Here is a 27241-nt window from a genome sequence, read left to right as displayed (position 1 = left end):
GGGTGTCCCAAAAATGTCGTTAACATTCACGGGAGGGATTGGAAACTTAGGCAACATACCACCTGCCTTAGTGCCAATGTTATTTACGTAATAATCTGCCCTTGTAAAAAGGCATATATAGACAAGACGACTAGAGCGATAAAATTACGAATAGGGGAACATCGTTCTAAGATTAGAACTCGACAGCTAAATGCCCCCTTGACTACGCATTTTTTGGAACTTAATCATAGTCCAGAAGATTTGCAATGGTGGGCTGTAGAAAAAGTTGTTGGCACAGATACGGCTAATGTGGCGGCACGTCTAACTCAAAAAGAACAGTGGTGGATATATCACACTAACAGCCTCACCATAGGCCTGAATCAACAGGAGGAATGGAATTAAGTACTTTTTCTCTCATTCTATAAGTTGGACTCATGATAGTCCAATAGTGACAAAGACAATGGGGAGTATATTTGGCTCGCATTAAGCCATAATGCGCATACATTAGACTTCATTAGATGTCTTTTGTTTTTCAGCAGTGAATTGGCTATACCAGACATTATTGGTCTAGTGCTTTTTGCCGCTCACCAGACATTATTGGTCTAATGTGCTTTGCTATTTATTCATTCTTTTGAAAACCTATAATTGTTTTTCAAAATATATAGTCATTTATGATCATCGCAATGCGAGTCATGCCTAATTCATTCAATTTCTTTGATGCAAATAGTGTGTGCGGCGAAAAATATCTTTGTTTTCGCCTTGTGAGACAGCCTTAGGTCTCAAAAACGTTTGTGGTCCGTTGTTTGTGTCTATTGGATAGACTCCCGACATAAAGGAGGGACTAGCGTATCACGCTTGGTCTCCTCAGCTTGTCGGAAGGCATTGCGGGCTACGGTCGTCTTGATAATCAGTGCGAGGTAAGCAGAATGGCTGGCTAGTGGGGTTAGCATCACTCCCATAATATCATGGTACGCATTAAAGAGCCTCCTTTTAACATTAGCGTTATACGCTCTATTTAGATTTTTCAGAAGCACTTCCATATACAGAATAGGAAACGCTACATGGAGGGAATTGGACGCCTTGTCTGCTTTATGTTTACATCGCGCGTTCAGAAGACTTTTTAAGTGACCGTAGCCAATTATATTGGGTGAGAGATTTTGGTGTTTTCATCATATGTAGAGTTGCTTATTCAGAGAGAAGGGGCTCTATGTTTTACTCATGGCCTCATCTCTGTATATAGAGACAGAATGTGGTTGTTTCTGATGAAACGAAGCCGAGGCGAACATTCCACTTGGCTTTAACAGAGACAGATTGTGTCTGAAACGAAGCCGAGGTGAACAATCGATTCGGCTTTAAGGTAATTATTGTGGCCATTACATGTCTCAGCCAGCCCGCTTTAGCTTTAGAGTTAGAACATTATATAGATTGAGAGGGAATTGTTTGTCGTCTTTTGTCTTTTAGGGACTGTTTACTTTTCAGTATCCCTAAGGCGTGTTTGCAACTACGTAAACCTGAACTTGATTCAGCATCTCTAGCACAGATGAGAGGCTGCTTAAGTAAAGACCACTTGACCATTGGCAATTTGGCTTTCAGGTATGATTTTATTTAAAATCCAAATGGAGACATGGAGGAAACAGGTTGTGGGATTGGGGAAAGTACAGTGGCACTAATTGATAGTGTTTCACAATTGGGAAATGATTTTTCTTTCCTGTTTTGAACTGAATTCACTGCCTTCAACTAATTTTTGAGGGAGACGGGGGGCTGGATCTTATATGAGGCCCCTATGATACATGCTGCCCCTAGGTAGTTGTGTGAAAAATGAATTGGAGTCAGTTCTCTTCATTTAGCCAAATTTTGTATTGGGTATAGAGACAGACTATATAGTCCTCTCCCCTAGTTTGAACTTTTGTTGTTTAAAGAGAGTAACTGAGTGAATGAAGGCATTAAGGTATTTTTAACAGCATTTTAATTGTAAAATTTATTTTTGTTTGTTTTTTAGAAGTGTTGTTAGGTTCATCCAAATCCTGATGAAAACATAGATAACCAACCAAGTCGAAACTATTTACCAAGAAGCCCGTTTGTTAAAGAAGATTCATTTGCATGGGCACTAATAGTCGATAACAATTTTTTGTCTGGAGTGAACTACTATCATCAAAATAATGGAATTGTATTTGCACTTTCTCATTTTTTACAAAAAAACTTAAATTGAATGTTTTTGATAACTCTTTTCTGGAATGAACAACTATTATCTGAATAATGGAATTGTTGATAAACTTTTTTACATTTCTACAAAAAATGTCAATGAATTGTTTTAGGAGCTGCATTAGTTAAATGAATGTGTGAATGCCTGCTAAATAGGATATTTTTATAAAAATTAATTAATTAAAGACGTTCATGATGATTTTTTACCATAATTCAAATAAAATAAATTGATGATTTGATCTATTACCTCTTGCCTTGTCTTTCAGTTGCTCTCCTTATCTTGGCACCATCACTTGTTCTTATATGTCCCAAAAATGGAGGACACACAGAGACACTGTCAATTCAGCATGTAGCTGCCACCAGCCCATACCCTGCTCTGTAGGCAAGCAACAGATGTGCCCAAAAGCACACACGGGGTACAAGACTGTAACCCCACCACTGGTTGCCATACAGGTATTCACCAAAAGGAAAAAATGAAGAGCTGCACCGCGAGAGGTCCAGGCTGGACCTTAGTGGCAGCAAACATATAGAAAACAGACACGGAGAACTGGTAGGACAAGGACTAGGAGGCCCTGTCCCCCAAAAGGAATTTCCAGCATCACTGTGCCCAGCATAACAATGGTGACGAGGGCTTTTGGAACCCTGCTGTGAATACATCGGCTGCCCATTGACCTGCGTCCGCCGACGCAGCTTTGGTCTTGGCGCTCGTCTGCACTGCTCTCACCTGGCAGAGGGAGCCCCCCTGCTGACATGAGCGGGTCTGTCTGCTGCGACCCCGCCTCGCCCACAGTGGTAAGCGCTCCTTCCCTGGGTGTTCTTGTGCCATGAGGGCAGTGAATGGTATGCGCTCTGTGATTGGAGCTAGAAAAAAAATCTGAAGAGAGCTAAAAGGAAAAAAAAGAGGACGTGGATTTTGGTGCGCTCTGTGAGCGCAGGTGACAAAAAATGGGGGTATGTTGTGCACTCCGTGAGTGGAGGTGAAAGAAAAAGAAAAGATAAAGAAGTGCATTCTGTGCGCTCCGTGGATGGAGCTGGGACAACAGTGACTCATGCACGCTTCGTGACAGAGCTGAAAAAAAAAGGATGATTTAAGCCTGCCAGACACAGACGTGTTCACAACAACAGGTACTGGCAGGCATTTGAGGGTTGCGGCTCCAGTGTGGAGTGCTCGAGCACCCTGGTCAGTTAGGAAAGACTGGCAGAGCACCCTGTGAACAGGGACCACTAGCACCGCTAGTTGAATTCGACGTATCTGTGACCCTGTCCAGTCTTGGGCCTTGTAAACCTCATGGGTTGAAAGACTTGAAATGTACTTTGAGGCTGTCGATATTAACGAATGTGCTAAACAACATACCTTGTTGTAGTCTGCTGGCGCAGTGGTCTACAAGCTGTTTAAGACACTTCAGCCCAGAGACAACTCCTACACTGCTGCCATCAAAGTGCTCAAAGACTATTTCACTCAATTGGTCAATCTCGACTACGAGCACTTCTGGCTGATGTCAGAGAGACAGAATGTGAGTGAGAGCCTAGATGCATTTCATAAGAGTACAGGGGTGAATCGAGGTGTGCTGGGTTTTGAAAACGCTTTTGCAAATGAGAAGTCTACTAAGTAGCACAAGATTAGAGTAAGTATACTAGCTGCTGCGCCCTTGTGGAACTAGCTCCAACGCGAACACGGCAGGAGTTTCAGCTTACCATCTGGAATTGATTCCAGAAAACAGGCACGCTCAGGCTTCCCAATGTGGGCACTATTTGGATGAATGTAATGCAACCGTCAAGGAGGGTGTTCTCTGTGCTGCAGTACTATCTGTTTAACTATCAGGATAACACATCAGAAATGACCGTGCATCAGTGTTATCAGACATATATTCGCACCCAACTATTGGAAGTTCTATTTTTCGCCAGCTTCATGACAACACGTTTTGCCTTGAGAAAGACCCGGCGAGGGTCGAAAGATGTGTCGGCAGATCTGATACAATATATTAAAATCTCCTTTTTCCTACCCCTTGCTTGAATGCTATTCATGTAATTTTGGTCCTTGTTTACACATGGTTCCATTCTAGTTTTCACCTCAAATTCACTAGCAGCGCTTCTCCTATGTGGATCAACTTTTTCTGCATTTCATTGGAGATTGAGACATCTTGCATTGTCCTGTGCACTAGGAAATGAGGAGTAAGAAATCAAACAGATAATCTTTGGGTGCAACTCTGCCAAAATGAGGAGACAGATCCTTAGGGAGCCACGCATAATGCTGGCTACAATCCTGGAGGTAGGGCGATCCCATGAACTCATAGAAGTGAGAGCATCTGCCATGGACGTGACAATGAACACTTTAAAGCTGGAAGAAGTCTGTGCGTTAGGGAGAACGCAAGGAGCGAAGGCCTTCAGAAAGAGTGAATAGCACAGGAAAGCTGCTAGCACAGGACGCGCCCCATCCTGCCACAGTGTTGATGTGACCTACCGCATGTACATGAATGTCCTGCCAAAGGCCACACATGTTGAAGGTGCGTGATGGCTGACCATTTTGCAAGAGTTTGTCGAGCCCCGTCCTCAACCACTCCCTCCGAGGAATATGCCAGACCAAGAGCTGGGGGACTACCGACCAAACCATCTGTTGATCAAATTGCACCAACAGTAGGTGAAGAGCCTAAGTAGGAAGACGATGATGATGAAGATGGCTTCTTCCTTTTCAGCGCACAAGTGTCACAGACAGCTTTTCCGTTGAAGTTGGGCCCAACAGTAGCACGGGGGGGCGATCGCAGGTATCAGGAAATTCCGATAAAGGGCACACCCTGGCCAGCTGACTATGGTGATGGCAAAGGAATAATTCATGAAAGAAGGCAAGGGGGAAGTTCAAATAAGAATGTGACCCTAACCCTCGAACCACCTCAGGTCATCAATGCAAGAGAGGATATGGTGATAGCCTCAACCCGGCATGCCAACTTAATGGAGAACCCCTACTGGGTTAAAAGCCACCATGGCTTGGTAGACGGGCAAATGAAACATTCTGTGCCTGGAGTTCCATTCGGAGGCTGGATCAAGACTCCACGTGATGATAGAATACCTGGTCCCTGCCCAGAAAGGGGCCAAAAGATGAGCAGGAGGAGGTCACATAAGAGGGATCTCCAGTGAGAGAGTGTTGATGACCACCAGTTTAATTGCAGGACAATTGTCCCAGATAGTTTGCGGGGTAGGCACCAGGGCTTGAATGCACCCACTGTTGTGATGATTTTTAACATGTTTAACGTATGTTGTTGTTGTTGTCGATTTGTTGTTATGGAAAAGGAAAAGTGTGATGTCTCCTTTAAGGCTAAGTCATGACTATGTCATGACTTGCTCCTAATAAAAGGAGCCTCAAGCCGGCACATGCGGCAGTACGGCCGGCGGACTACACATAGCTCTCAACATTTTGTTACCCCATGGCGGGTGAAAACTCCTGATTTTCCTTTTGCCGGGTGAAAGCCCATTCCTTTATATGGACGGGTACGGAGCTTGGCGGATGAGAGAGCTGCTTTCAGAGCCAAAAGCGTGTGAGTTGAGAGGTATGACTATGTGACTGAAGTATCTGTGTCCATCTCATCATTATTGGTTAACGCTGTGTGCTCACGGGTGATAGAGCTGCTTTCAGGGCGGGTGACACCCGCCAAAAGCGTGTGAGTTGAGAAGTATGACTACATGACTGTATGTATCCATGTCCAGCTCATGGCCTTGTTTCTGTGAGCTCCATGCGACCACAGAACAATTGGAGCAGGCCTGGACATAACAACGACTGAGAGTTGTGTCTTATATAAGGTGGCAGAGCATACACCGAGATGAGAATGAGATCTGAGCAGAGGCTAATTTGTTGATAAACAACATGGAAATGGTAAGGGGGAGTCTGCCCATGAGCTAGCTTGTCAGATGTCTTTATATTCACTGACCATTAAACTGAGTAAGAAAGGCAATCCATATATTGTTTTAAGATATAGATGTGGAGTCTACATCTTAAGCAATATAAAGATCCAGCAAACTCCGAACATATGAAAGATAAAGATCACGGAAAAGGTTTTGCGAACCATACGTTTATCAGGTCACTCTACCTTTCAGATAAAAATGCCGGTGAAAAATTAAGATTGCACCGGGCACACGTTCGCCTTATCCAGCTACCTCCCTTTCTTCCACCAAAGGCGTTTACCTGTCGTGAATGTCTCTCCAAAGTCCCGGCTCCCGAAAATCCGAGACATTTCAGATCGAGCTGCTTCCCAATCCCCGCCCACTATCTAATAATGTAACAGTGCAACAAGTCTGTGTGGCAAATTCCTAGAAACAACCATCCCAATATGGATGCCAATGTTGTCCATACCGTAGCGCCTTTCAGCGCTGTGATTGGTCAGAATGTCCTGGCCACGTCTCCTATTGGTGGAGCCGTGGAGCTGGCCGTCCTGTTGCCGGTGTAAGAACGATGCTTAGAGCCGTCATGTCCGAGGAGGCAGCAGCGGCGCTGAAAGCCGTACGAGACCGGGTACATGCGGCGGAGGCCCGCAGAGCGCAAGTGAGTCAGTGTGGGGGCGGCAGCCAGCAGGAGACGCGTTGAACCGCGAGCTGAAAGGTCTGACAGGTGCCACAGGAACAAGTATCTAAAAGACGACGACTATGGGAGTCTTAGAGCAGAGGGGACGTAGAGGCAGGAAACGTGAGGCGTGGGTGGGCGAGAGACCACCGAGAGTGAGTTGGGGTACACACATCTTAGAGTAAGGCAGGCAGACCCCAAAGGACATGTGCGGAGACACTCCAGAAGTAATAGAGCAGGGAAACCCCGGGAGCGTTTCATGCTGACAGCCAGTGAATGACAGCGGGGTCCCTGAGAACGGCTTGTAGGTCCTCCTCGTGGGTGTGGCATAGTTCCAACGTCTGCGAGATCGTGAGAATCCTTGGGGAGATATATTAAAGAAAAGAAAAAAGAAAAAATGTTAGTGCTGTTGTCGGTTTGACAAATGAACTCGGGTGAGGTTTTGGAGCTTGACAAAGCTAGTGGCGAAGATTCATGTTCATTAGAAGGGCCGGTATTTGTATTTATTAAGTTTATATAGCGCTTTATGCTACAACAACAAGAATACAGGGAATAATAAAAAAGAAGCATAATTACAAACATGAGACAAACCAATGAAACAGTATGTAGAACAATTTACCTAGGTCAGTAAACCGGTGAAGGGATGGGGGAGGAGTAAGGGAAGAGACATAAAGATGAAGTTTCAAGGGGAAACGGAGGAGGAGGAGGCATAGGAGGGAATGGAGTGGGTAGGGGAGGTGGGTAGGAAGAGGAAAAATGAGGGACATGAGAGAGAAGTGAAGGTAATGAAGGAAGTCAGGGTGGGGAATGGAGAAGAGATTTCAAGGAGGCTCGGAAGGAGTAGTAGGTGGGGATGGAGCGGATAGAAAGAGGTAAAGAGTTCCAGTGTAGGGGGGCTGGAGCGGGAAGGAGTGGAAACGCAGACACATGGGGGGAGGGGGGGGACAGTGAGTAGGAAGAAATCAGAGAACACTGTTGTTGGTGTTCCACGTAATTGCCACGCATATCTCTGTGGCCCCTACAATGAACGTTCAAAGTATTTTTAAGTGATCGTGTAGGCAGTGGACGAGGTGTTGTAGTGGGACTATGTTCCCTTGCCCCTTCAACTCTCCTCTCCACCCCCTTCTTCGTGTGCTCAACAGACCCCATACTTAACTCATCCCCCCCTAATTCAAACAATATACCTTCCTTTTCTCCACACAAAACTTTAAAACAGTACTATGCATTTAAATAGCCACCATTAGTTGATCATGCACAGCATGCAGCTTCCCCATCCAGTTGCCCACCATTCCCACCTCTTAAGGGACACTCCTTGGGTTATAGTCACTCACTCCTGCCTATCTGTATAGACACTGCAGCCGTCCATGATTAATTGCAGAAGGCACGGATCGGTGTTGAGCGAGGCATTGTGACTGCTGGCAATGAGCATTATGTCCCAGGCATTCTATAAAAAAAAATTGAAAAAATAGCAACCAAGCACCTGCGAGATAGCGTGGCATGGTGTGACACTGGAGTGTTACCAGCACGGCCCAGGTTTAAATCTCCAGTAGGGGAGAAGTTAGAAAATTAATAAACATGTCCTTCTAATTGATTGCCCCAAAATGTAAGGAAACGTTGTACGCTTTACCCTTTAGTTCCCGTACACTTTGACCTCTGCATTTAAGGATTCAGGACCTCCACTGGCTGTCTTTCTTTGATCTCTGTGTAGAGAGCAATAGGCATTTCCATTGGTAATTTGATCATGTTGCAAAATGTTTTTTTTTCTTCCAACTTTGTTTATTAATTGTCATGTTGATAATCACACATTACAATAATGTTTGTTTACAGTGCATAGCATTTACCATTTAGGTGTGAATACATCGTGACATCGAGGCAGGGGTAAAAGTCATTATCGGCTATAATCTCACATAGTTTCTGAAAGGGGCCTAGATATCTTTGGGGCGTTTTGTTACAGGGATGGACAGTACAAAAACACTAGTTTACAAATGTTAATTCTCGCAGGAAATCATCAGTTCGGTGTGCATATGAGGCCTTCCAGCATTTTAGTATACATCTCTTGACAACAGCACATGTCACATTGAAAAGCCTTCTCGTGTTTTCGGCAACCTTACCAATGTCTCCAAATGGATATTTCAAGGGAGTGAGAGAGAACGGATATGCGTTATTTTCTCAATAATTTCTGCAACATTGCTCCAAAACACAAATGGGGCATGCCCAATACATATGAAAAGCATTAGGGTGTGGGTCCACATTTCAAACATTCCCCAGAACAGGTCTCCGTAGACGTGGCCATTTTTACAGGGTTGTAATGCAGTTGATTGAGGATTTTGAACTGAATCTGGCATAGGCCGGCATTCAAAGACCCTGTTTTCGTCATTTGGCAGTATTTGTGCCATTGTTCTTCAACTATTGCAGTACCCAAGTTTGACTCCCATGCCGCTTTATTGGTCTTCTGTGATTGGGAATGCGATTGTATTAGGGCATACAGTTTGGTTATACCTGCCTTCGCACCATCCCCGGATGTTATAACTCGTATACACTCATGTGTGACAGGTTCCTCTGGGAACATCAGCCATCTGCCAAAAAGCAGCCCACATACGATGATATTGTAGTAATTTCTGCTGCCCTCCTCCGATGGTACCCACATAATCGTCTACTTGCATATCTGCCTTCCAGGTACATGCCTCGCATTTTCAACTGTTTATCTGGATCCCAGGTTTTCTCTAAGGCTTCATCGAAGGTGGGGGAGATTCCAGGGAAGCGACAAAGCGGGGTCTCAGGGTCTTATGGTACCTCTATGTTGATTCTTTTATAGATCTTTGACCAAGTGTGAACAGTGACACAGACGGGGTCAAATCTGCAGGAATCTTTATGGCGTGTACTGAACATGACAGAGCGGAGATCAGTGGGGGATGCTGCATATCTCTCTAATGGGATGTGTATGGCGGTGTCATCTTGATCGTACCAATGTTTAGCAAACTGGGCTTTTGCCGTTAAATAATAAAGCTCGAAATCGGGTGCAGTGATGCCGCCTCTGACATATGTTTCCACCAATTTTTACCATTTCATCCTCGAGACACCAGTCCCCCAAACAAACAAGGTAGCCAAGGATTGGAGTCTAATAAAGAATACCCTGCCCGGCCATAGGAGGACATTGCCAAAGTAATATGAGTTTGGGAAGGACCACCATTTTCAGGAGTCCTATCCGTCTGTAGCGGGAAATGGGAAGTTTGGCCCACGGTTGTAGCTTCACAGCCAACCGCTGTAGGAAGGAATCATTATTGTCCGCATACAATCTTTGCTGTTCCCTTGACACTATAATGTCCAGATAACAAACCCGTACCGGCACCCATTTGAATCCACTAATATTCGGTAGCCGGTGTGAGAGGGAATAGTTCTGATTTGGAGTTATTAATTTTATATCCTGAATATTGTGCAAATTCGTGTGTCTTTCATACTGGGCTCTAGATTTACTTCATGGTCATGGGCATTGTCGTCCGCATAAAGTGATATTATTTGCGGTGGGCCCGTCAATCCGATACCCCTGTGTTGATGATTTTGACATACAAAAGCGGCCATTGGGTCAATTGTTAGGGCAAAAAGTATGGGGGAGCAGGGACAACCCTGTCTCGTACCCCTACCAAGGAGAAATAGTGCAGATACGGTATGATTCGTGAGGACTCCGGCTCCCATACACCAACCCAGGAGCAAAACGCATCATATGAAGTACAAACCCAACCTGAAGCATTCAAGCACCAAGAATGGATATTCCCAGGATACAGAATCAAATGCCTTTTCGGCGTTCCAGGAGGCTACTGCGGCCTTCGCCTTCAGGCATATCTGCGCCATTGCCCGGATTAGAAAGCGAAGATTGAGGGCAGTGGACCTCATTGGAATGAAGCCAGATTGGTCCGGGTGCACCAATCTGGGCATGTTGGGGAGTCTAGTCGCAAGGATTTTGGCGAATCTCTTTGCATCTTTGTTGATTAAGGAAAGGGGTCTGTATGAGGCCATGTCATGTGGGGACGGTGTGGTTTCAGTAATACATTTGTCATGGCTTGTCACATGGAGTCAGCAAGTATGCCCCATTCCATCGCCTCCTCCCACACATTCAGCAAGATAGGGGCTAGTTCCCCGTGGCATACTTTATATAATTCAATTCCTAGGCCGTCAGATCCTAGGGCTTTCCCTGATGTCAGGGCCTTAATGGCATCCACTATTTCCTCCTGGGTGATTGGTAAATCCAGCGAGGATTTAGCCTCGGGAGTCCCAGTCTACGTAGATATTCCAAAGTCTCCTCCACTGTCCTCTCATCACAATTAGAGTATAACTGTGTAGAACCATGTGAATTTGCCATTTATATCTTACCCTCGAGTTACCACCATGCCACTTGCTGCATGGATACCAGCGATGGGGTTACAGTCATTTTCTGCTTTCAACATGTAAACCAGGGATCTACCTGCTTTGTCTCCCTCCCCGTATCTGTGAGCTCTGGCTGGGGTGGCCATGAATTACATCTCCCTGTCAGCCAACTTGTGAAAGTCGCGTAATAGTTTATTAATGCCTGAGGGTATCCTTGTTATGAGTAATACTGTAGCTCTTCTCATGTTCTCTTAACTGAGATTCTACCTGGCTCAATTCCTTCCTGACCGTTTTAAGTAAGCCAGTGGTTTTGGCCATGAGAATACCCCTAACCCAGACCTTGAAGGTTTCCCAGAGTGTTGCATGGGTGTTAACAGAGCCTTTGTTGATGTCGAAGAGCTCTGCAATTTCTGTATGCAGGGATTCAGACACATTGCGGTCTCTAAGGATAGTAGAGGGCATCCTCAAATGCTTAGTGTGCAGCGGAAAATCAAATAAGTCGAGACACAATAAGACCGGGGAATGATCAGAGAGTGTGTGCGGATGGATATCACAACTCTGCAGCATGTTCGAAAGTGAGGTGGTAAGGAGCCAATAGTCCAATCGAGATTCTGAGTCATGTACCGTGGAGTAATATGTGTATTGTTTGTATTGCGGGTGGAGAGTTCTCCAAGCATGAGTTAGAGGTACATGTAGTAGTATCTGGTGTAGGGTATTCGCTTTCGTGAGAGTTTGGGGGGCATCGTAAGACTGGTCCAAATCTGTGTCGAGAATTGTCCCCTCCCCAAAACACTCATGTCTCGTCCAGTGGGATGAGCATATTCAACACGGTATGATAGAATTCTGGGTCGTCTATATTGGGCCCTAAGTGTTCACCAGTACTACTGGGTGACCAGCTATTTTCCCCCCACACCAGCACGTAGCGTCTTAATGGATACTTTCCGTGTATCGGAAGCCTAGTGATGGATGGATGGATAAGTGTAAGGATTCCCCTGGCTTGTGTGGAATATTCAGTGTAGTATGGGAGTGGGCTCCAACTGGTAATGAAGTCTGCATTTACTTTCTTTAACGCATGGGTTTCCTGGAGCATCAGTATCTGTGGGTTTTCGCGTCATGCACGCGCTTGCTTTTTTTCGCTTTCCCGGGTTATTGAGGCCCCTGATGTTCCAAGTTAATAACTTAACTTTGAGCCCTTTGCCCATAAGCGTGTTGTGCACCATTTGTGATTAGCATATTTGTGGCTATCTACTCGCGCTCATATCGTACCGTTCTTGGCGACATGATCATTGATTTTAAAACTTTTAACTCCCCCCCCCCCCCCCCCCCCCAACTAGGTCTGCATCCCTCACCCGTACCTCCTTTCCTTCAGGCGCATCAGGGATTGACCATTGCACACCCCTCCCCCACCCGCACCATCAACCCCAAAAAGATGATGTTTCTCCCATAACTTTTGGAACCTTCCCGAGGGGCGTATGCTGCAGCTTCATGACTTCCGAAACTGGTCGCCACCGATCGGGCATTAACTCATATTTTTGCATCGGTACAACTTATTGACATCACTCCCAACAAATATAAAGGATTTGACGGTCTAAAACTTTCAGTCCGTTGGATCTCTCCTCTCATCATTGGGTCGCGGGCTCATGTTCTGGTCTGCCCCACAATCACGGGGTGGTAGTGGAATCAAAGCTTCAATATATCCATGGCCGCCGTAGGGTTCTCAAAGAAATGCACTCTGCCTCTGTGCTGTATGCACATTTTAGCCGGGAAAATCAAGGCATATGGGATTCGACGCAAGCGGCGTTGCCTCTTCACTTGTTCATAGGATCTCCTTTGGGCCTGTACTCCTGCGGCAAAGTTGGGGTAAATATGAATGTTGTTTCGCTCGTAGTGTAGCGTCCCCATCTCTCTGGCCATTCTGAGGATCAAATCTCTGTCCCTATAATTGAGCAGCCTGGCGATGATTGTACAAGGCACAGCCCCGGGTTTAGGCTTGGGGGCCAGGGTGCAATGATCTCTTTTTACCAAAAACTGATTAGAGAACGATGCAGTTTCACCAAAAACTGATCGGAGAACGATGCAGTCCCAACGAGGGATTTTAGGAGAGCTTCAACATTAACCTCCATTGGAACTTTGCATGAGGATTCTGCAACTCCGACTATTTGGATATTGTTCCTTCTGGATCTGGATTCCAGATCCTCGCACTTGCCTCACATCTTAGAGAGTTCTCCTTTCAGTTGTGTAATGTTGCGGCTGTGATGGCCGATTGTATCTTTGTTTGCACTTATCCTTGCTTTGGTTTTCGTTATATGGGCACTTTCTTTATCCAATTTCACTTTGAGCAACCCGATGTTGGCCACAATATCGTCCAACTTAACATTTACGTGTAGAAAACCATTCTGCATAGTGGCGAGTAGATGGTCGTCCCTGGGGTTAGCTGTGGATGTTGTTGGGGTGTCTCCAGTCGACGTTGTTGCCGCTGTTGCCGGGTTCTAGGAACTCGCAACCAGTCGGGCCCTTCTTAGCACCAGTGCCCTTCGTTATTATCGTTTAGTTTCCGTGTATCTGCTGCCATGTGGATCGCGGATGAATCACAGAACTATTTTAGTGCTGGGATAGTTTTCAAAAGCTATCTTCTCTGTAAACGGGGAGATACCCTTGCATAGCTTCACAATTCTAGTGTTCACTTTATTATACAGGGCTCAACTTGCTTAGGGTGTGTATTCCCAACAATGGTCACACTCCTCAGCTCAGCATAACAAAGTATATTGTATCCTCTATGCGTCCGAACAAGAGCACGGCCGGGAGATCTCCTCCACAAACCAAAACTCTCAGTATTTGCCCTGTAATGGGAGGATCTGTAGCAGAGTTCAGGCTGGTTTGTGCCGGTCAGCAGTACTCTGTTATCTTCCTTGCCTAAGTTGTATTAAATAGTGAGCCCGATCAGAAGCTCCCATCGAGGTCTCCATGTCCCCTGTGCAGATCTCACTAGGCCACAAGTATCCCCTCCTACGCACCGGTACACACAAACCGTTTGGCAGTGCTTCAGCTCGCACAAATTGTTCAGAGTATCCACACTACAGTGTCAATGAGTGTTCTGTGTACACTTTGCTGCAGTTAACGTGGAAGAGCATAATCCATCCCTTTATCAGAGTTGTTCTAGCTGCTGTGCAGGATCACGCGTTAAGTTACATGGCATGTAACCACTGTTGTGCTAATTGTATTGTTCACTGTTGTAGCATCCTGCAGTTTTGTGTGGCTCCTCGGCGCCCCTCACATCAGTGGCCTCCTCCGCCAACAAGTCTGGCCCGCACCAGGTCGTATGTAGCTGGATTTGTGCTGTAATCGGGACAGATGGCATTCACTGCAGGCACAGGGCACATGCAGGGGGTGTTGTACATTGCTCCTCTTTATTGTCTGAATATTTACCAATTGTGTTCCGTGGCCAAGTCTGCGGAAAGAGATCGAGGTGTAGGCAGGGGAGGGGTATTATGCCTTACCTGCTGTTATTTACAGTATTCCAGATGATGCTCGCAGAGGGTTTCAACATGTAGTTTTCCAGCCCGCTTCACACTGTCTGCCACCTCAGAGCTTGTTTGCGCGACTCGAGCAGGCCACCGTGGGAAAGTCTGCAACCTTCGGTTGGGCCCGGCGTGTGTCGTTGCTAGTGTCCTCGGTGGCCCACACGCTGCTCCGGTGCCTGTCGTGTCCACAACACCGAGCCGTACAGCAGTCGGATCTGCTTATAGAAGGGCAAATAATATTGCTTTCTGGGACCTCCGTGGGGTCCGATATGCTCTTCTGTCCTCCAGATCAGGGCCTCGTGTCTGCGGGTTAAAGGGACAACGCAGGCCGCGGGCGGTCATGGCGTGGAGTGTCCGAGGGATAGTTGTGCCAAGAGAACCTGCCGGCTCGCCCTTCACACAAGGGTTACGATAGAGTATTCAGCGGCCCTAGAGTCTCACAACGCAGGGAAGCACCCGGCGTTGTACTCTGCGGTGTGCCAGTGGTCTCGATTGGCTTCTCCCCTCCAAGGCCTTCGGCGTTCAGCTCCACCTGCGGCTCCAGTTTTTATCGCCTGGTTTTCACAGTCAGCTTTCACACCACAGTGTCTCTGCTCATCCCGTCTGGATGGATTTCTCTGCCGTTTTAAGTCAGATTTTTCTGAAAATTGCGCCAAGTTTTCTCCAACCCTTAATAATCAAGAGTTGCAGCAGTCCTTGTCGCTGGGTGGCTCCGAAACGGATATGGCCAGGAATGGAGCCCTGCAGGTATGCAGTTATTATGTGCTTGCGCAACAGCGCCCCCCCCCCGCCCCTTCTGCTTTTCTTTCTCATTGATGATCTGTACGCCACAGGCATTGCTTTATCTAGGAGTATTAGCAGTGGAGTAAATTTGCTGAAAATGTTGTGGGGAACATGATATTGAAAGGGAAGGGGCCCCTGTCAATTGAGAGGGACAAAATAGTGTGTCAGGAAAGTTGGGGGGACAAACACCTTTGCACCCCCCTAAAATTACACCCATGAGTAGAAGGCAGCTCAAGCAAAATACCCATCAGACCAGAAGGTTGTGGAAACCTTCCAAAATTAAGTCACTCCAGCACAAGTGAGAGCGAACAGAATTGCATGTTTTTAGCATTAGGTCGATCTACTTGACATGTATTCCGGTAACACAAGAGAATTTTTCAAGTTGTGTTGTATGATCAACATTTGCAAATACAAAACAGCTTAATTTGAAACGGCTGAAGAAAAAAACCTATACATGTTTGTTCACTCGATTTTTGCATCTGGAAACCTTCATCTACAACACTTCAATGCAATTTTGTTGTTGACGTATGCAGGCAGATTTTACCAGCAGTAGTTCTGGGGCCCACATACATCATCTGGAATTTGCATCCTATACAGGTAGAACTGCATATTTTAAAGGCAAGGAGATGTTGGCCGAGAGCCAGTGAGTCGGGCTTCTTACAAGACCAGTACCCATGGCCTTGTCAAGAGTGGGTGAGGGCCCCTCTTAGTTCGGCTTGGAGATTTATACGGGAATGCCCTGAGGCAGTCCTAACTTTCTGGCGCTAGAAAAGATGGACCAAAGTCCTGTCTCCGCATCCCCAGTATGTTTGTTTGCAGACCCGTATCTCCTGCTTTGCCTCTAAAGTCAAATACTTGGCAGCTTTTTCCTGTCTGTTGCAGAGATTTTCTAGCAGCAATAACCCAGCCAGCTGAAGTAATGTCCCCTGACTGCTGCGAAGAATGGCTGCAGAGAGAGCTTCTGCCGAGGAGAGGAACAGAAGTTACGTAGCAACCGTACAGCGCAGATGCCGGCCCTTGGAAGGAAGGGGCAAATGCATTGGGCATACTGAGGACCTTGCAGAGCTGCACAAAATAACTTGCAAGCCGCACCACACCTAGACCACCCTTTAAACCCTCAGAGAAAGAGAAGGGAAGAAGGAGAGAGAGATAGGGAGAGAGAAAACACAACACAACACACCCACACACAAGGTGCGTGTGTGCAGCAGGTGTGGCACTCGTATCACCGCTGCTTCTTAGCGGTAGGTGTGGTGGTTGGGAGATTAGGAGTATGTGTTTGTTCTGGCAGGGTGATACCAGACTGATTCTGGCTGCGTTAGGCCTGAGGAGAACGCCTAGGCTGGCGGTGTGCAGCCAGCTGTGTTTAGTTAGGCTGATGGGGAGTATGTGGCAGGTGTTGGTATGAGAACAGCTATACCGAACGTGACATAGTATCGCTATGTTCTAGTTGAGTGGTGGTGTATAGAAGAGAGTAAGCATGGTGATGTGGTATGGTGGTTTTCAGTAGGTGCTCGAGATCGAGCGCCTTCATGCTCCAACCATTCCATGCTCTGCAGCCGATCCATGTATTCTGACCATTCCGTGTCCTCTGACTGTCCCATGCACTCCAACATTCCATGCACACCAACCATTCCTGCACATTGTCCATTCCATGTCCTCTAACTTTTCCATGCATTCCATCCGTCGCATGTACTTCAGCTCTATGTACTCCATCTGTTCAATCCGATCCATGCATTCCATCCATTCTACTTCATCTGTTACACCCTCTTCATCCGTTCCACCCACTTCTACGGTTCCACCCACTACATCCGCTCCGCACTACTCTTCAACCGCTCCGCACTACTCTTCATCCGCTCCGCACTACTCTTCACCCGCTTCACACTAAATACACTTGATTCATCTATTCCCTTTGTTCCGTTCATTCCATGCACTCCATCTATTCCGTGCACTCCATCTGTATCATGTACTCATCCTTTCCATCCTCTCGTCCACTTCGTTCCTTTCATCTAGTTTATTCCTTTCATCCACTTCACTACTTTCATCCACTTCACTCCTTCTATTCAGTTTATCCGTTTTAATTTACATTGGTGGTTATTAGTTTTCGATTTCTCGCTCGGATCATGATGCTGGATTGTTGTTTATGATAAAGCAGCTTTGGGCTAGGTCATTGATTGCCGTTATCCAGTTTGAGTTAAGAGTCGATTTTAGGGGAAGAGCCATGTTTTCAGTAATTTGCGGAAATACATGAGCTCCTCAGTGAGTCGGATGTTAGGTGGAAGTGCATTCCACAGAGCGGGGGCCAGGGCTGAGAATGATGATCCACCTAACCTGACTGAGTTGGTTTTTGGTATGACTAGGAGGCCGGCAGAGCTTGATCTTGGAGTGCATAGAGGATGGTAGGGTTTTAGTTTTGTCTTGAAGATATTGAGGTCCGGTTTTATGCATTGGTCGGTGGGAGATGCGTAAGGTTTTGAAGGTCACCCTTCGGACAACCGGAAGCCAGTGCAGAGTTATGAGGGCTGGGGAGATACTTAAGATACTTACCAGCAAACCCAAAGAACCAGGGTCTCGCAATGCGAACATGGACAATGGCCATGTCGCGTGTTCCTGCGGCCTCTTACGCGGAGGTAGCTCAAACCACTGCCTGTTCTTGAGGTTGTAGCGCCTGCACCTTAATAGTAAGCAGAGCCGCCGTGACCCCCACAGGGAAAGGCGGTTTAGGATCAGTTTGGTTGCATAGATAGGGCCTGTTAGGAAAACCGGGAAGAGGATAAGTAAATGGTTAGGGATAGGTATGGGGAAATTGGGGGAATGCTCCGCTACTCCTTTACATGATCTCCTGGTACACATTCCAACACACATACTTGTCCACACTATGGCTGTGCTCAATCATTCCCACTGTTTCTTTGCTGCTTCCCCTGGATTCTGCTCTGTTCCGCAGCCTATCGGAGGTATCTGCATTAGGAACATACATGAGCTGCTCAGAAATATAGCCTTGCATTACCTCCCGCAAGGTACATTTACAACACTGTTACATGGCGTGCATGTACAGAAATCTAAAGAACCAGCAACTGCTTAGCTCTGGGTGTTTGTTGCTTCTCTCGCTGACCTGTATTCAGGCCTGCTCTGAGAAATGAAAAATAACATCAGCAAATGTAGATCCATGACACGCCGGAATTGGGCATTCAAGAAACCCAACATGGTTTGTAATAGTTTAGCAACAGCTAAGCTGTTTAGTATCAGCTTAAGCTGAAGTTGCATCTCTCGTGTTAGTATTTCAGCTTTGTTTGCAGCAATCGCGAAGCGGTTTCAGCCACGTTAATTAGCTTTAAGCTTAATAATAATAATGTAGCATTTATATAGTGCTACGAACCCTCAGGCATCAGAGCGCTATGTATTATTACCCACGGTGTGTGGTGCTCATTTATCGACCTCGGAAGGATGAAATGCTGAGTTTGGATCTGCCGCGATTCAAACCTGCGTTAGCAGGCTCTGCACAGATGTCCAAGCAAGCGCTCGACTAGCTGTGCTATTGGTCTGGCTGACCGGAGCTTCAGCACGTAGAGTATCATCAGCTTGACGTCTCGAGCGCGAGTGGCTTTTCTGGGCTGCTGCGCGTGCATGCACAATTGCTTGGGTGTGTCCTGGGCCCATGTTGTGAAGTATGGAGTGGGGACAGATGTTGCGCCTGCTGTAGTTGGGTGTCCCAAGGCATGGTGTGGGTGTTGCTAGGTTAGTGGTACTGGCAACATGTTTCCCCCTTTGCTGTCTGTGTCAATGGCTCACCAGGGCTCACCAGGGCTCGGCCATCCTGGGCTGCCATCTTTGAGACATGGTGACAGTGGATGAGGTTTAGTCCCCTTTTCAAGATTGTCCCTCATACATACATGCCGAAATGGGGAAGAGACAGCAAGCTTGGGCAGGTGGAGAGAGGGGGCTCAGGGGGATAGGAAAGAGGAAGTGGTTTTTTTTTTATTTATTATTTTTTTTTTTTAGGTGGGCGACGACCAAGAGACCAGCAGTATGAAGGGAGGAGGGGGCTTGTAGAGGAGATTTGTGTAGCAAGTTGATGTATTGGCTTACGACTGGAAGTGGTTCTACAGTGGGAGTGCGTGTTTTTGTAGGAAGCGGGTAGAAATGAATGAACATGAATGGAATGGTAGCGGGTGTTTGAGTAGCTGGTGGGAGGAGGCATATAGTGGTGCGGGGTGGGAAGAGAAGTAATATCAAAGGATGAAGGCGAGAAGTAGAAGCATCAGAGTGACAGATTGGTGGGAAGAGTAATGTCGGGGGGAAATTCTGCCGGGGTCGGCCGGGCCGTCCGCAGACCTCCGGGCAGGGAGGCCCCAACTCCTCCCGTATATCCCAGATGAGATAGAGTATGAGACACACACAAGGAGCAAGGCGACTCTGCTGTTTATTATGCAAACGGCAGGGATGGGTCGAGGAGCGTACGCGTTCGTCCTGACACACACATAATCGTGGGGCTCGCAGGCCCTTTTTACTGCATTATGACGCGCTACTTGCGTCACTTCAGAAAGTTAACAAAAAACCTATCGCCACTCTTAATTGGTTACTTGAGTGGTAGGGTTAGTATAGTACACATATAGAGAATGATATTAGTGGACAAGGTGTAGTCAGGTGGTATATCTGGGTTGTCCCTATAATTGGATACATAAGAATTGTTACATGAAGGCTCCTGAGGATTGGCTAATGTTACTGACGTCTGAGATAAGAGCCCCATGTTCTGATTGGTGCATCCGTGAGCTCCCCAGCCTGGGACCACCGTTGTTCCCAGCTCTCGGTGTACCTGTGTTTGCAACAATGTTTCAATATGGGTACGTGCAGACAATGTGAGGATTTATTCATAGGTGGAAGGCTGACCGCTCCCACTGTAGCAGGTGTCCATTGAGCCTTTCAAGTGTCTCGGCCTGTGTCTCGTAGTGAGGGACCCATACGCCTTTTCTCTCCTGGGTTTTGGCATCTCGTCAGATTCGGCTTGGTCACGTGAGGCGGGACCGTGTTTGAGGCAGAATTCTGCACAATTAATATTGCTTTTCCACTGTGTGTCTGGTTTAATTTGTAGATATGACTTTAACGTTGGTACGCGGAGTGCGAGGTTGCAACATCGTGCCTTTGATGATTTGTTCTTGGATGTGGGCTTGCAACATTGCGACCTTGGCTGGTTGCTCCATCGGGTTCTTTCTGCAGGATCAGCAACCTGACTCTTGCTTTGTTAATGCCCACGGGAGCTCTTGTTTGAGGCCTACTCGGGCCTGGTGCTTAAGTAGTCTGTTTGGTGCATAGGTGCTTTAGATTATAGTAGCATACATTTCCATGACCAGTATCGTGTTTCCATTATACCTCTCATGGCGGTAACGGGTTTCAAGGGAAGCGTGAGCAAGCGTTATAGATGAGTTCATGATGCATCTTGCGTTTCTGCATTCTGAAAGCCTATGTAAAAATAATAAAGATGCACGTCCGTGAATATGCCTGTCGCCTACGTCAGAGCACTGAGTATGTTCTTCGTGTAGATTGGTGTGGAAATGTTAAGTGTGTATACTTGTACAGATGTGCTTCCCGTTGTCTAGGTCGTCATGGCATCTCTAACGACGTGTGGTTTTTAATCTAGCTGATCCGAGCCGCAGGTGTCGGCATGGCCAGTGCGGGCTGTTGGGCAAGCAGGTGGACACATCCGTATGTTCCTGTACCAGGGTACCTGGTCGTCTGGTAAATGGACAAACTCTTCTCGCGGCGGGTGTCTGGGCCGTGACCCTCTAGGCCAAGCGCGAGAGGTGAAGGACGGGAGCCTGGTCTTCCATTCTCCCACTTCAGTAAGGTGCAGGGTGAGATGGGAAGTAGAACAGAAGGGATGAGCGTGCGTGTGAGTGATCCAGCTTGAATCCCAATTCCTCATTCGAACACAAACACTTGGATAGTGTAGGGGGAGTTAGAAAGTCCTCGAGGGAGATGGACAGCTAGCATTTTAGTTTATCACCTGCAGCACAAGATCGTGATAAGACAGTAGGGAGTCAACAATAGGTAGCATTAAGCAGGGTTATGGACACTTGGGTTAAGAAGGAGAGGGAGAGAGGTTTTTTTTTCTGAAAAAGAACTGGCAGGTGGTGGTTCCCTGCTTGAGATGGGTAGCAAGAATGGACAGATGGCTCAACTACTTGGCCTGCGGTCTCCTGCACCAAGCTGTACTTTTTAGCTTGCATATAATATCCCCATGTACATTGTGGGACAATGTTTCTGTATGTCTGAGGTACTTGCATGAGAATATTGCATATGGAAAGTGTCCATGTGGTGTGACCTACTGTTCAATATTGCATAGGTATGTCTTTTCCCAGACATGAAGACAGAGGTGTGTTGAAGGTATGTCTTGAGTTGTTAACTAGGTTGCTCTGCTGCACGTTTGATAATATTTTATTAACTACAACCTCTACCCTGATGAATCCTCTAGCAATAATTAAAGGGGAGCAACACTATCATGTCGGGCTGTAGGCAGTAATGGAGAATATTGCAATAAAGTGTTGGGGTGGTGAGTAAAGGTCCCACTGAGAAAGAGGGGTTCATGTTGCACATGCCATATTTGTGATTGGGGGAGCGGCGAAGCTGGCGAGCTAGCATAGTTAAGGAGAATGGTTTATGTGTTACTCTAAGTGTTAGTTTGTGTTAAAATTGATACATTTAGGATTTACACGCGCTCAGCAAGATGTCAAAATTGGCAATGAAATATAAACACAATCTAGATCTGGTGTGCTACGAAGTGCCTAGAAGCTTGGCAACAAGAAGTTTACTAATGTGCATGCTAGGAATGGGACTTTCATGAGAACCCACTGTGAAGAAGTTAGTTGTTAAACATGGAAATAGATCATAGTTTCTAGTCACTGGATCTTGTGCACCTTTAGATGTATTTTCACAGAAGTGTGAAATGAAATACTTGAAACGTGATGTGATAGTTGAAAAAAAACAATTTAATTAATTCCAAAGTTCAGAAATTTAAATACTCTCTCCTCTTTAGTTCACAAAATAAGACATTCCCTCAACACGTGTTTCCCCAAGTTCGTTGGTTCTTCAGGAGGGTGTGAACATTTTACACTCATTTCATTTTATACACATGCATTTCAATCCAATGTGGTGATTGCATACACTGAGCAGTTTTCTTTAGTGGTTTTGAATAGGTAAATGGTAGAGGTTTCCTTATTGCCCCTTGGTTCCATTCTAAATTATGCGAGTTTTGCAGGCAGCGTTACTTTCATTTCATTTAGCATAACAAGGTTATGCGTAATGATCTTGAATACTCTATGTGAGCTTCTATGCTTTAGGTCAGCAGGGCCCCGACCGACATCAGAAAAGGAAAAACGCTGACCTAAAGCATAGAAGCTCACATAGAATATTTAAGATCATTACACGTAACCTCGGGCGCCTAGGACTCGCCCTGGGTTGATCATGCCATACAAATGTCGTACTCGCTCCTTGAATTTTAGAAAAGAATGATCTTCCCGGCCATATAGGGACAGTGCTGAGTAAATAAAACAGCTTGGGTAAGATTATCATTTTACCAGTGCAAGTCTGCCCATCGGGGAGATCGGGAGGGACCGCCATCGCTCAAGTTTGGCACATAATGTTTCTGTGAGTGTCGCCTAGTTTAGGGCGCAAACAAGTTGCAGTGTACGCGCTACCTCTACTCCCAAGTATTTCACCTGGTTGGGGGCTCCATAATAGACCTAGTAGTTGAGAGGGCTTTTGGGTGTCTTCCGTAAGGGGGAATATCTCGAATTTGGTTGAATTCAACTTCACGCTGGAACATTCCCCAAACTTTTTAACTGCGCCAAATACTTTTCCCAAGTTAAGCTCTGCATTCCTCAAATCTAACATTATGTCGTCCGCATATAAGGTAATGATCTCCAGTTTATTTGCTAGAGGGATCCGGACCTTGCTGTGCCTAGTCCTTAATAGATCTGCTGTGCCTAGTCCTTAATAGATCTGCAAGCGGTTCTATGACTAATGCAAATAAGAGGGGTGATGGCAGACAACTCTGGTGGGTGCCTCCAGCCAGCTCCGGTATCGCTGATAGTGTCCCGTTGAAGCATACTCTTGCGTATGGCTTTGTATATAATATCCTAACCCAGCTTATGAAATGCGTTTCAAACCCGTGATTACGCAGGACCCTGAATAGGAACGGCCAATAAACAGCGTCAAAGGCTTTTTGCATGTCAAGTGCTAGTACCACCCCTTGCATGTTCTTTGGGATTGATGCAAGTATATTGTAACAGTGGCGGATGTTTGTTGTATCTACCCATTACGAAGCCTGCTCGGTCTTCATGAACCATATGTGGCATCAAAGGGGTCAAGCGGGCTGCCAGGATCTTTGCAAAAAATGTTGCATCTGTATTGATCAATGAGAGCGGTCTATAGGACCCGCAGTCTTCGGGGTCTCTTCCCAGGTTTTAACAACAGTGTTATAATCGCTTCTAGAGTTGTCGGGAGTTTGTCCTTTTCCAGGGCTTCGGTCCAGAAAGAGTGGAGCCGGGGCACTAAAACTTCTGCAGATTCTTTATAAAATTCGGCTCAGAGGCCGGAGTAGCCCGGCGCCTTCCCATTTGGCAAGGATTTAATAGCTTCTGCTATCTCGGCCTGTGTAAGCGGGCATTCCAGTGTTTCTTTTGTCTCTTTAGATAGGAGCGTGGTGAGTAGTTTTGCTAGCTACCTATCTATTTCTTCCTCCGTGGCTACACTCTGGGGAGAATACAGCCGTGAGTAGAAGTCAGAGAAGACTTTCTCTATCTCTATCTCTTTCTGGTCCGTCACTACTATCCCATCTGGGCGTGTTATACAAGGAATGACAGTCCCTCCTTGCTCCCCTCGCACCGTCTTTGCTAGGAGCTTGCCAGGCCGCTACTGTTCCCCTTAACGCCTCTCAGCAGCAGGTCTGTCGAAATAGAATATCTCGCGATCCGCTGCAGCCCTAAATTCTTCCAGTTGGGTCTTAATCTCTAGCTTAGTTTGTGCTGTAGGGTCTGTGGTGTACTTTTCCTGCAATTTGGCTATATCCCCTCCCCGCCTTCCCAGCTCTCTTCGAATATCTTTGAGTACGCCGAGTTCTATTGACATAGCTATGCCCCTAATATACACTTTAAAGGCTTGCCACAGAATCGCGTGGCTTCCCACCGTGCCGTCATTATTTTCAAAGTATTCACTGATGTGTTGGATCATGCTGGTCTTGTGCAAGTGGTCCGACAGTGCAGCCGCTTTGAATTTCCATGGGGGTCTTTGTGGGGAAACTTTGAGTATGTGCATAGTTATCGGAATTGGTGAATGGTCTGACAATGTCCTAGGTTGTATCTTTGCCTCTGTGACCCAGTTTAGGGCCTTCTGTCATAGTAACCAGATGTCGGTCCTCGAGTGCATGTCATGCACAGACGAATAAAAGCTATAGGCTCGCTGCGCTCGATGTAGGAATCGCCATACATCGCAAAGGCCCAGATCTGTTATGTGTGTATGTATCATATGGGCAGCATTAGTGAGTGTTCTGGGGGTACTAGATGTGCAGTCCAATTGGATATAGAGTATTGTATTGAAATCACCCTGGCTAATTATATGTGCTGTAGGATATTGGCACATTTCTGAAAGAGGCCGGATTAATACTCGGGGTCATGTATATTCGGGCTATATAGATTAATGAGTAGTACTTCCACTTCGGCTAACTTCCCGTGGACTATCACATATCGTCCCCCTGAGTCACTTTTCGTCAGGTAATGTATAAACGGCACCGATTTATTTATCAGCATCGGCACTCCTCGGGCTCTACTGGAGATGTGTAGAAGCATTGGTTCCCACACCCTGGTGCTAGCAGGTGTCTCCTGCAGGAATACAATTTGGGCCCCCAGCCTGTTGATGTATGCCATCGTCTTCCTTGGTACACCAAGCCCCCTCACATTCCAGCTTAATAGTGTTATCCCCTCTGGGTCTTTCTAGCCATATTCGGCGTTACTCGCCATTAAAGTAATGTTGTACAAGCGTCCCTCAAGATTCTCATGCATCCATTTGAAGCGTTTCTGTGCATTTTTAACTTTAATCCCACAACCAACATCACCCCCCCCCCCCCATCCACCCTCATAGTTCCCTGAACTTCAACTATGCCATTCCCCTTTTCCCTCCCTACTAGGCAGTTCAGCTAGTTCGTGCACCCGCATTGGGGGGTCGCTACTGTGGCAGCCGAGGCCAGAGTTCATGACATGTCTGCCCTCATGATTCCCTTACTCGTTTCGGTTCTAGAACAAATAATAAAACTGAGGCGTTGTATGTTACATCTGTCTAGCAATCTATTGCTGTCTTCAATACGGCCTCAAATCTATTGTTTCTCAAGTCGCCTTCTGTTCCATTGCTTCATCAATCTTGACCATGGTGATCTGCTCCTGCTGTTGCCCTTGTATCCAGGTTTCTGTTTGGGTAGTGCTGGAATGTGTGCCTCCACAAAGGTAGCAGCCTCCTCTGGAAAGGTGAAGAAATAGGTCTTATTATTATGTTGCAGGCGGAGTCTAGCCGGGTTCAACATTGCATACGGAACCTTCCATTCACTGAGCATTTTCTTAACACCTGTGAAAGAACGCCTTTCTTGTTGGACTGCCAGCGTGTAGTCTGGGAAGATCCGAATCACATTCGAGCCCAATCTCAGCTCCAGTGTCTCTCGCGGCGCGCAGCACTAGATCCCTGTCCCTATAATCAGTCTTGCAATGATCGGTCTGGGGTATGCGCCTGGTTTGGGGCGTGGCGCAAGTGACCTATGGGCCCTTTCGACATCCATGGTCCCCAAGTAGTTCCTGGAGCAACTCCTCTACTGCGAGTTCCATAGGATGATTGAGTGCGTCCTCAAGCACCCCCACTATGCCCACATTATTACTACGCGAACTAGCCTTCAAATTTTCGCATTTGAGCTTTACTGTTCCCAGGTCTTTGGCCATCTCAGTCACTGTGTTTCGAGTGTGTCCTCTGTTGTGCTGATCCGTGTCTCAGATTCTGTGATACGATTGGTGACTTTTTCGAGTCGTTTTCTGATAGATGTTACATTTATGTTGATTCCATCGAGTCTCACTCAGAGTAGCAAAGCCTTGCTGCATTGATACAAACACTGCTTGGGGGTCCATAGTGGTTGCTGGTGACGCAAGCGTCGACTGAAGTGTCTGCTCGGTTCCTGTGTTGCTCATAGTGCTTGTCTTGGTGACTGTCATCGTGAAATTGTCTATGGTGCCTTTTCCCTTCTTGGGGACAGCCCCTTTGGGCATTGTACTCTGTCCTGCTTCAATCAGCCTTATCCATGCCACTCCCATTGGTGGGCGAGTGAACAGTGTCTGTTTGGGCTGTCACTATCGTATCTCTTTGCGATGTTGGGATCGTCTGCCTCCACCTGTGTGCTTATGAGCAACATCTTGAGTTCAGGTGGCGTGGGTTCTCAGGCTTACGATTATTATTGGTGATATAGTTGTACAGCCGCCTCCACTTGCAGTGTGCCTGTGGTCTGTCCCAATAATGTAACTGACTTTGTTGAGCATCTATGGTGCCAGGTTCTCTGCAGAGTATCTGCTGTCCGCAAAGGACAGACTGTATATTAGTGCCAGTGTTTCTTTTTCCAGTCAAGTTGTGACTGCGGTTTAGGTATTCTGTGTCTGTGCCGCAGAACCTTTACCTTGTATCTCGAGCCGCGGGGGTCTGGGTTATGCCTCTGTTATCTTTGCTCTGCCCCACAGATGTAACTAAACCAGTGCTGACCGTGCCTTGTTTGCCGCACCTGACTCTTTGTTGCCCCTTGGGTTCTGTATCCTAAACTGCTGTGGTTTCT

The 27241-nt window shown here is 46.6% G+C and overlaps 1 protein-coding gene across 1 annotated transcript in view; it reads left to right on the top strand.

The window, feature by feature from the left end:
• Nucleotides 1–6564: 6564 nt before the first annotated feature.
• PLPBP (pyridoxal phosphate binding protein) overlaps nt 6565–27241 on the top strand; it is a 416942-nt gene continuing 396265 nt past the window's right edge. Inside the window, exon 1 of the mRNA XM_069617960.1 lies at nt 6565–6712. Coding sequence (XP_069474061.1) covers nt 6623–6712 — 90 coding nt within the window. The 5' untranslated portion in view covers nt 6565–6622. The remainder of the gene's footprint in view (nt 6713–27241) is intronic.

The sequence above is a fragment of the Ambystoma mexicanum genome, chromosome 10 (genome assembly GCF_040938575.1).
Source record: "Ambystoma mexicanum isolate Mex_15411 chromosome 10, UKY_AmexF1_1, whole genome shotgun sequence".
Lineage (NCBI taxonomy): Eukaryota > Metazoa > Chordata > Amphibia > Caudata > Ambystomatidae > Ambystoma > Ambystoma mexicanum.
This window is presented reverse-complemented; position numbering and strand designations above follow the sequence as displayed.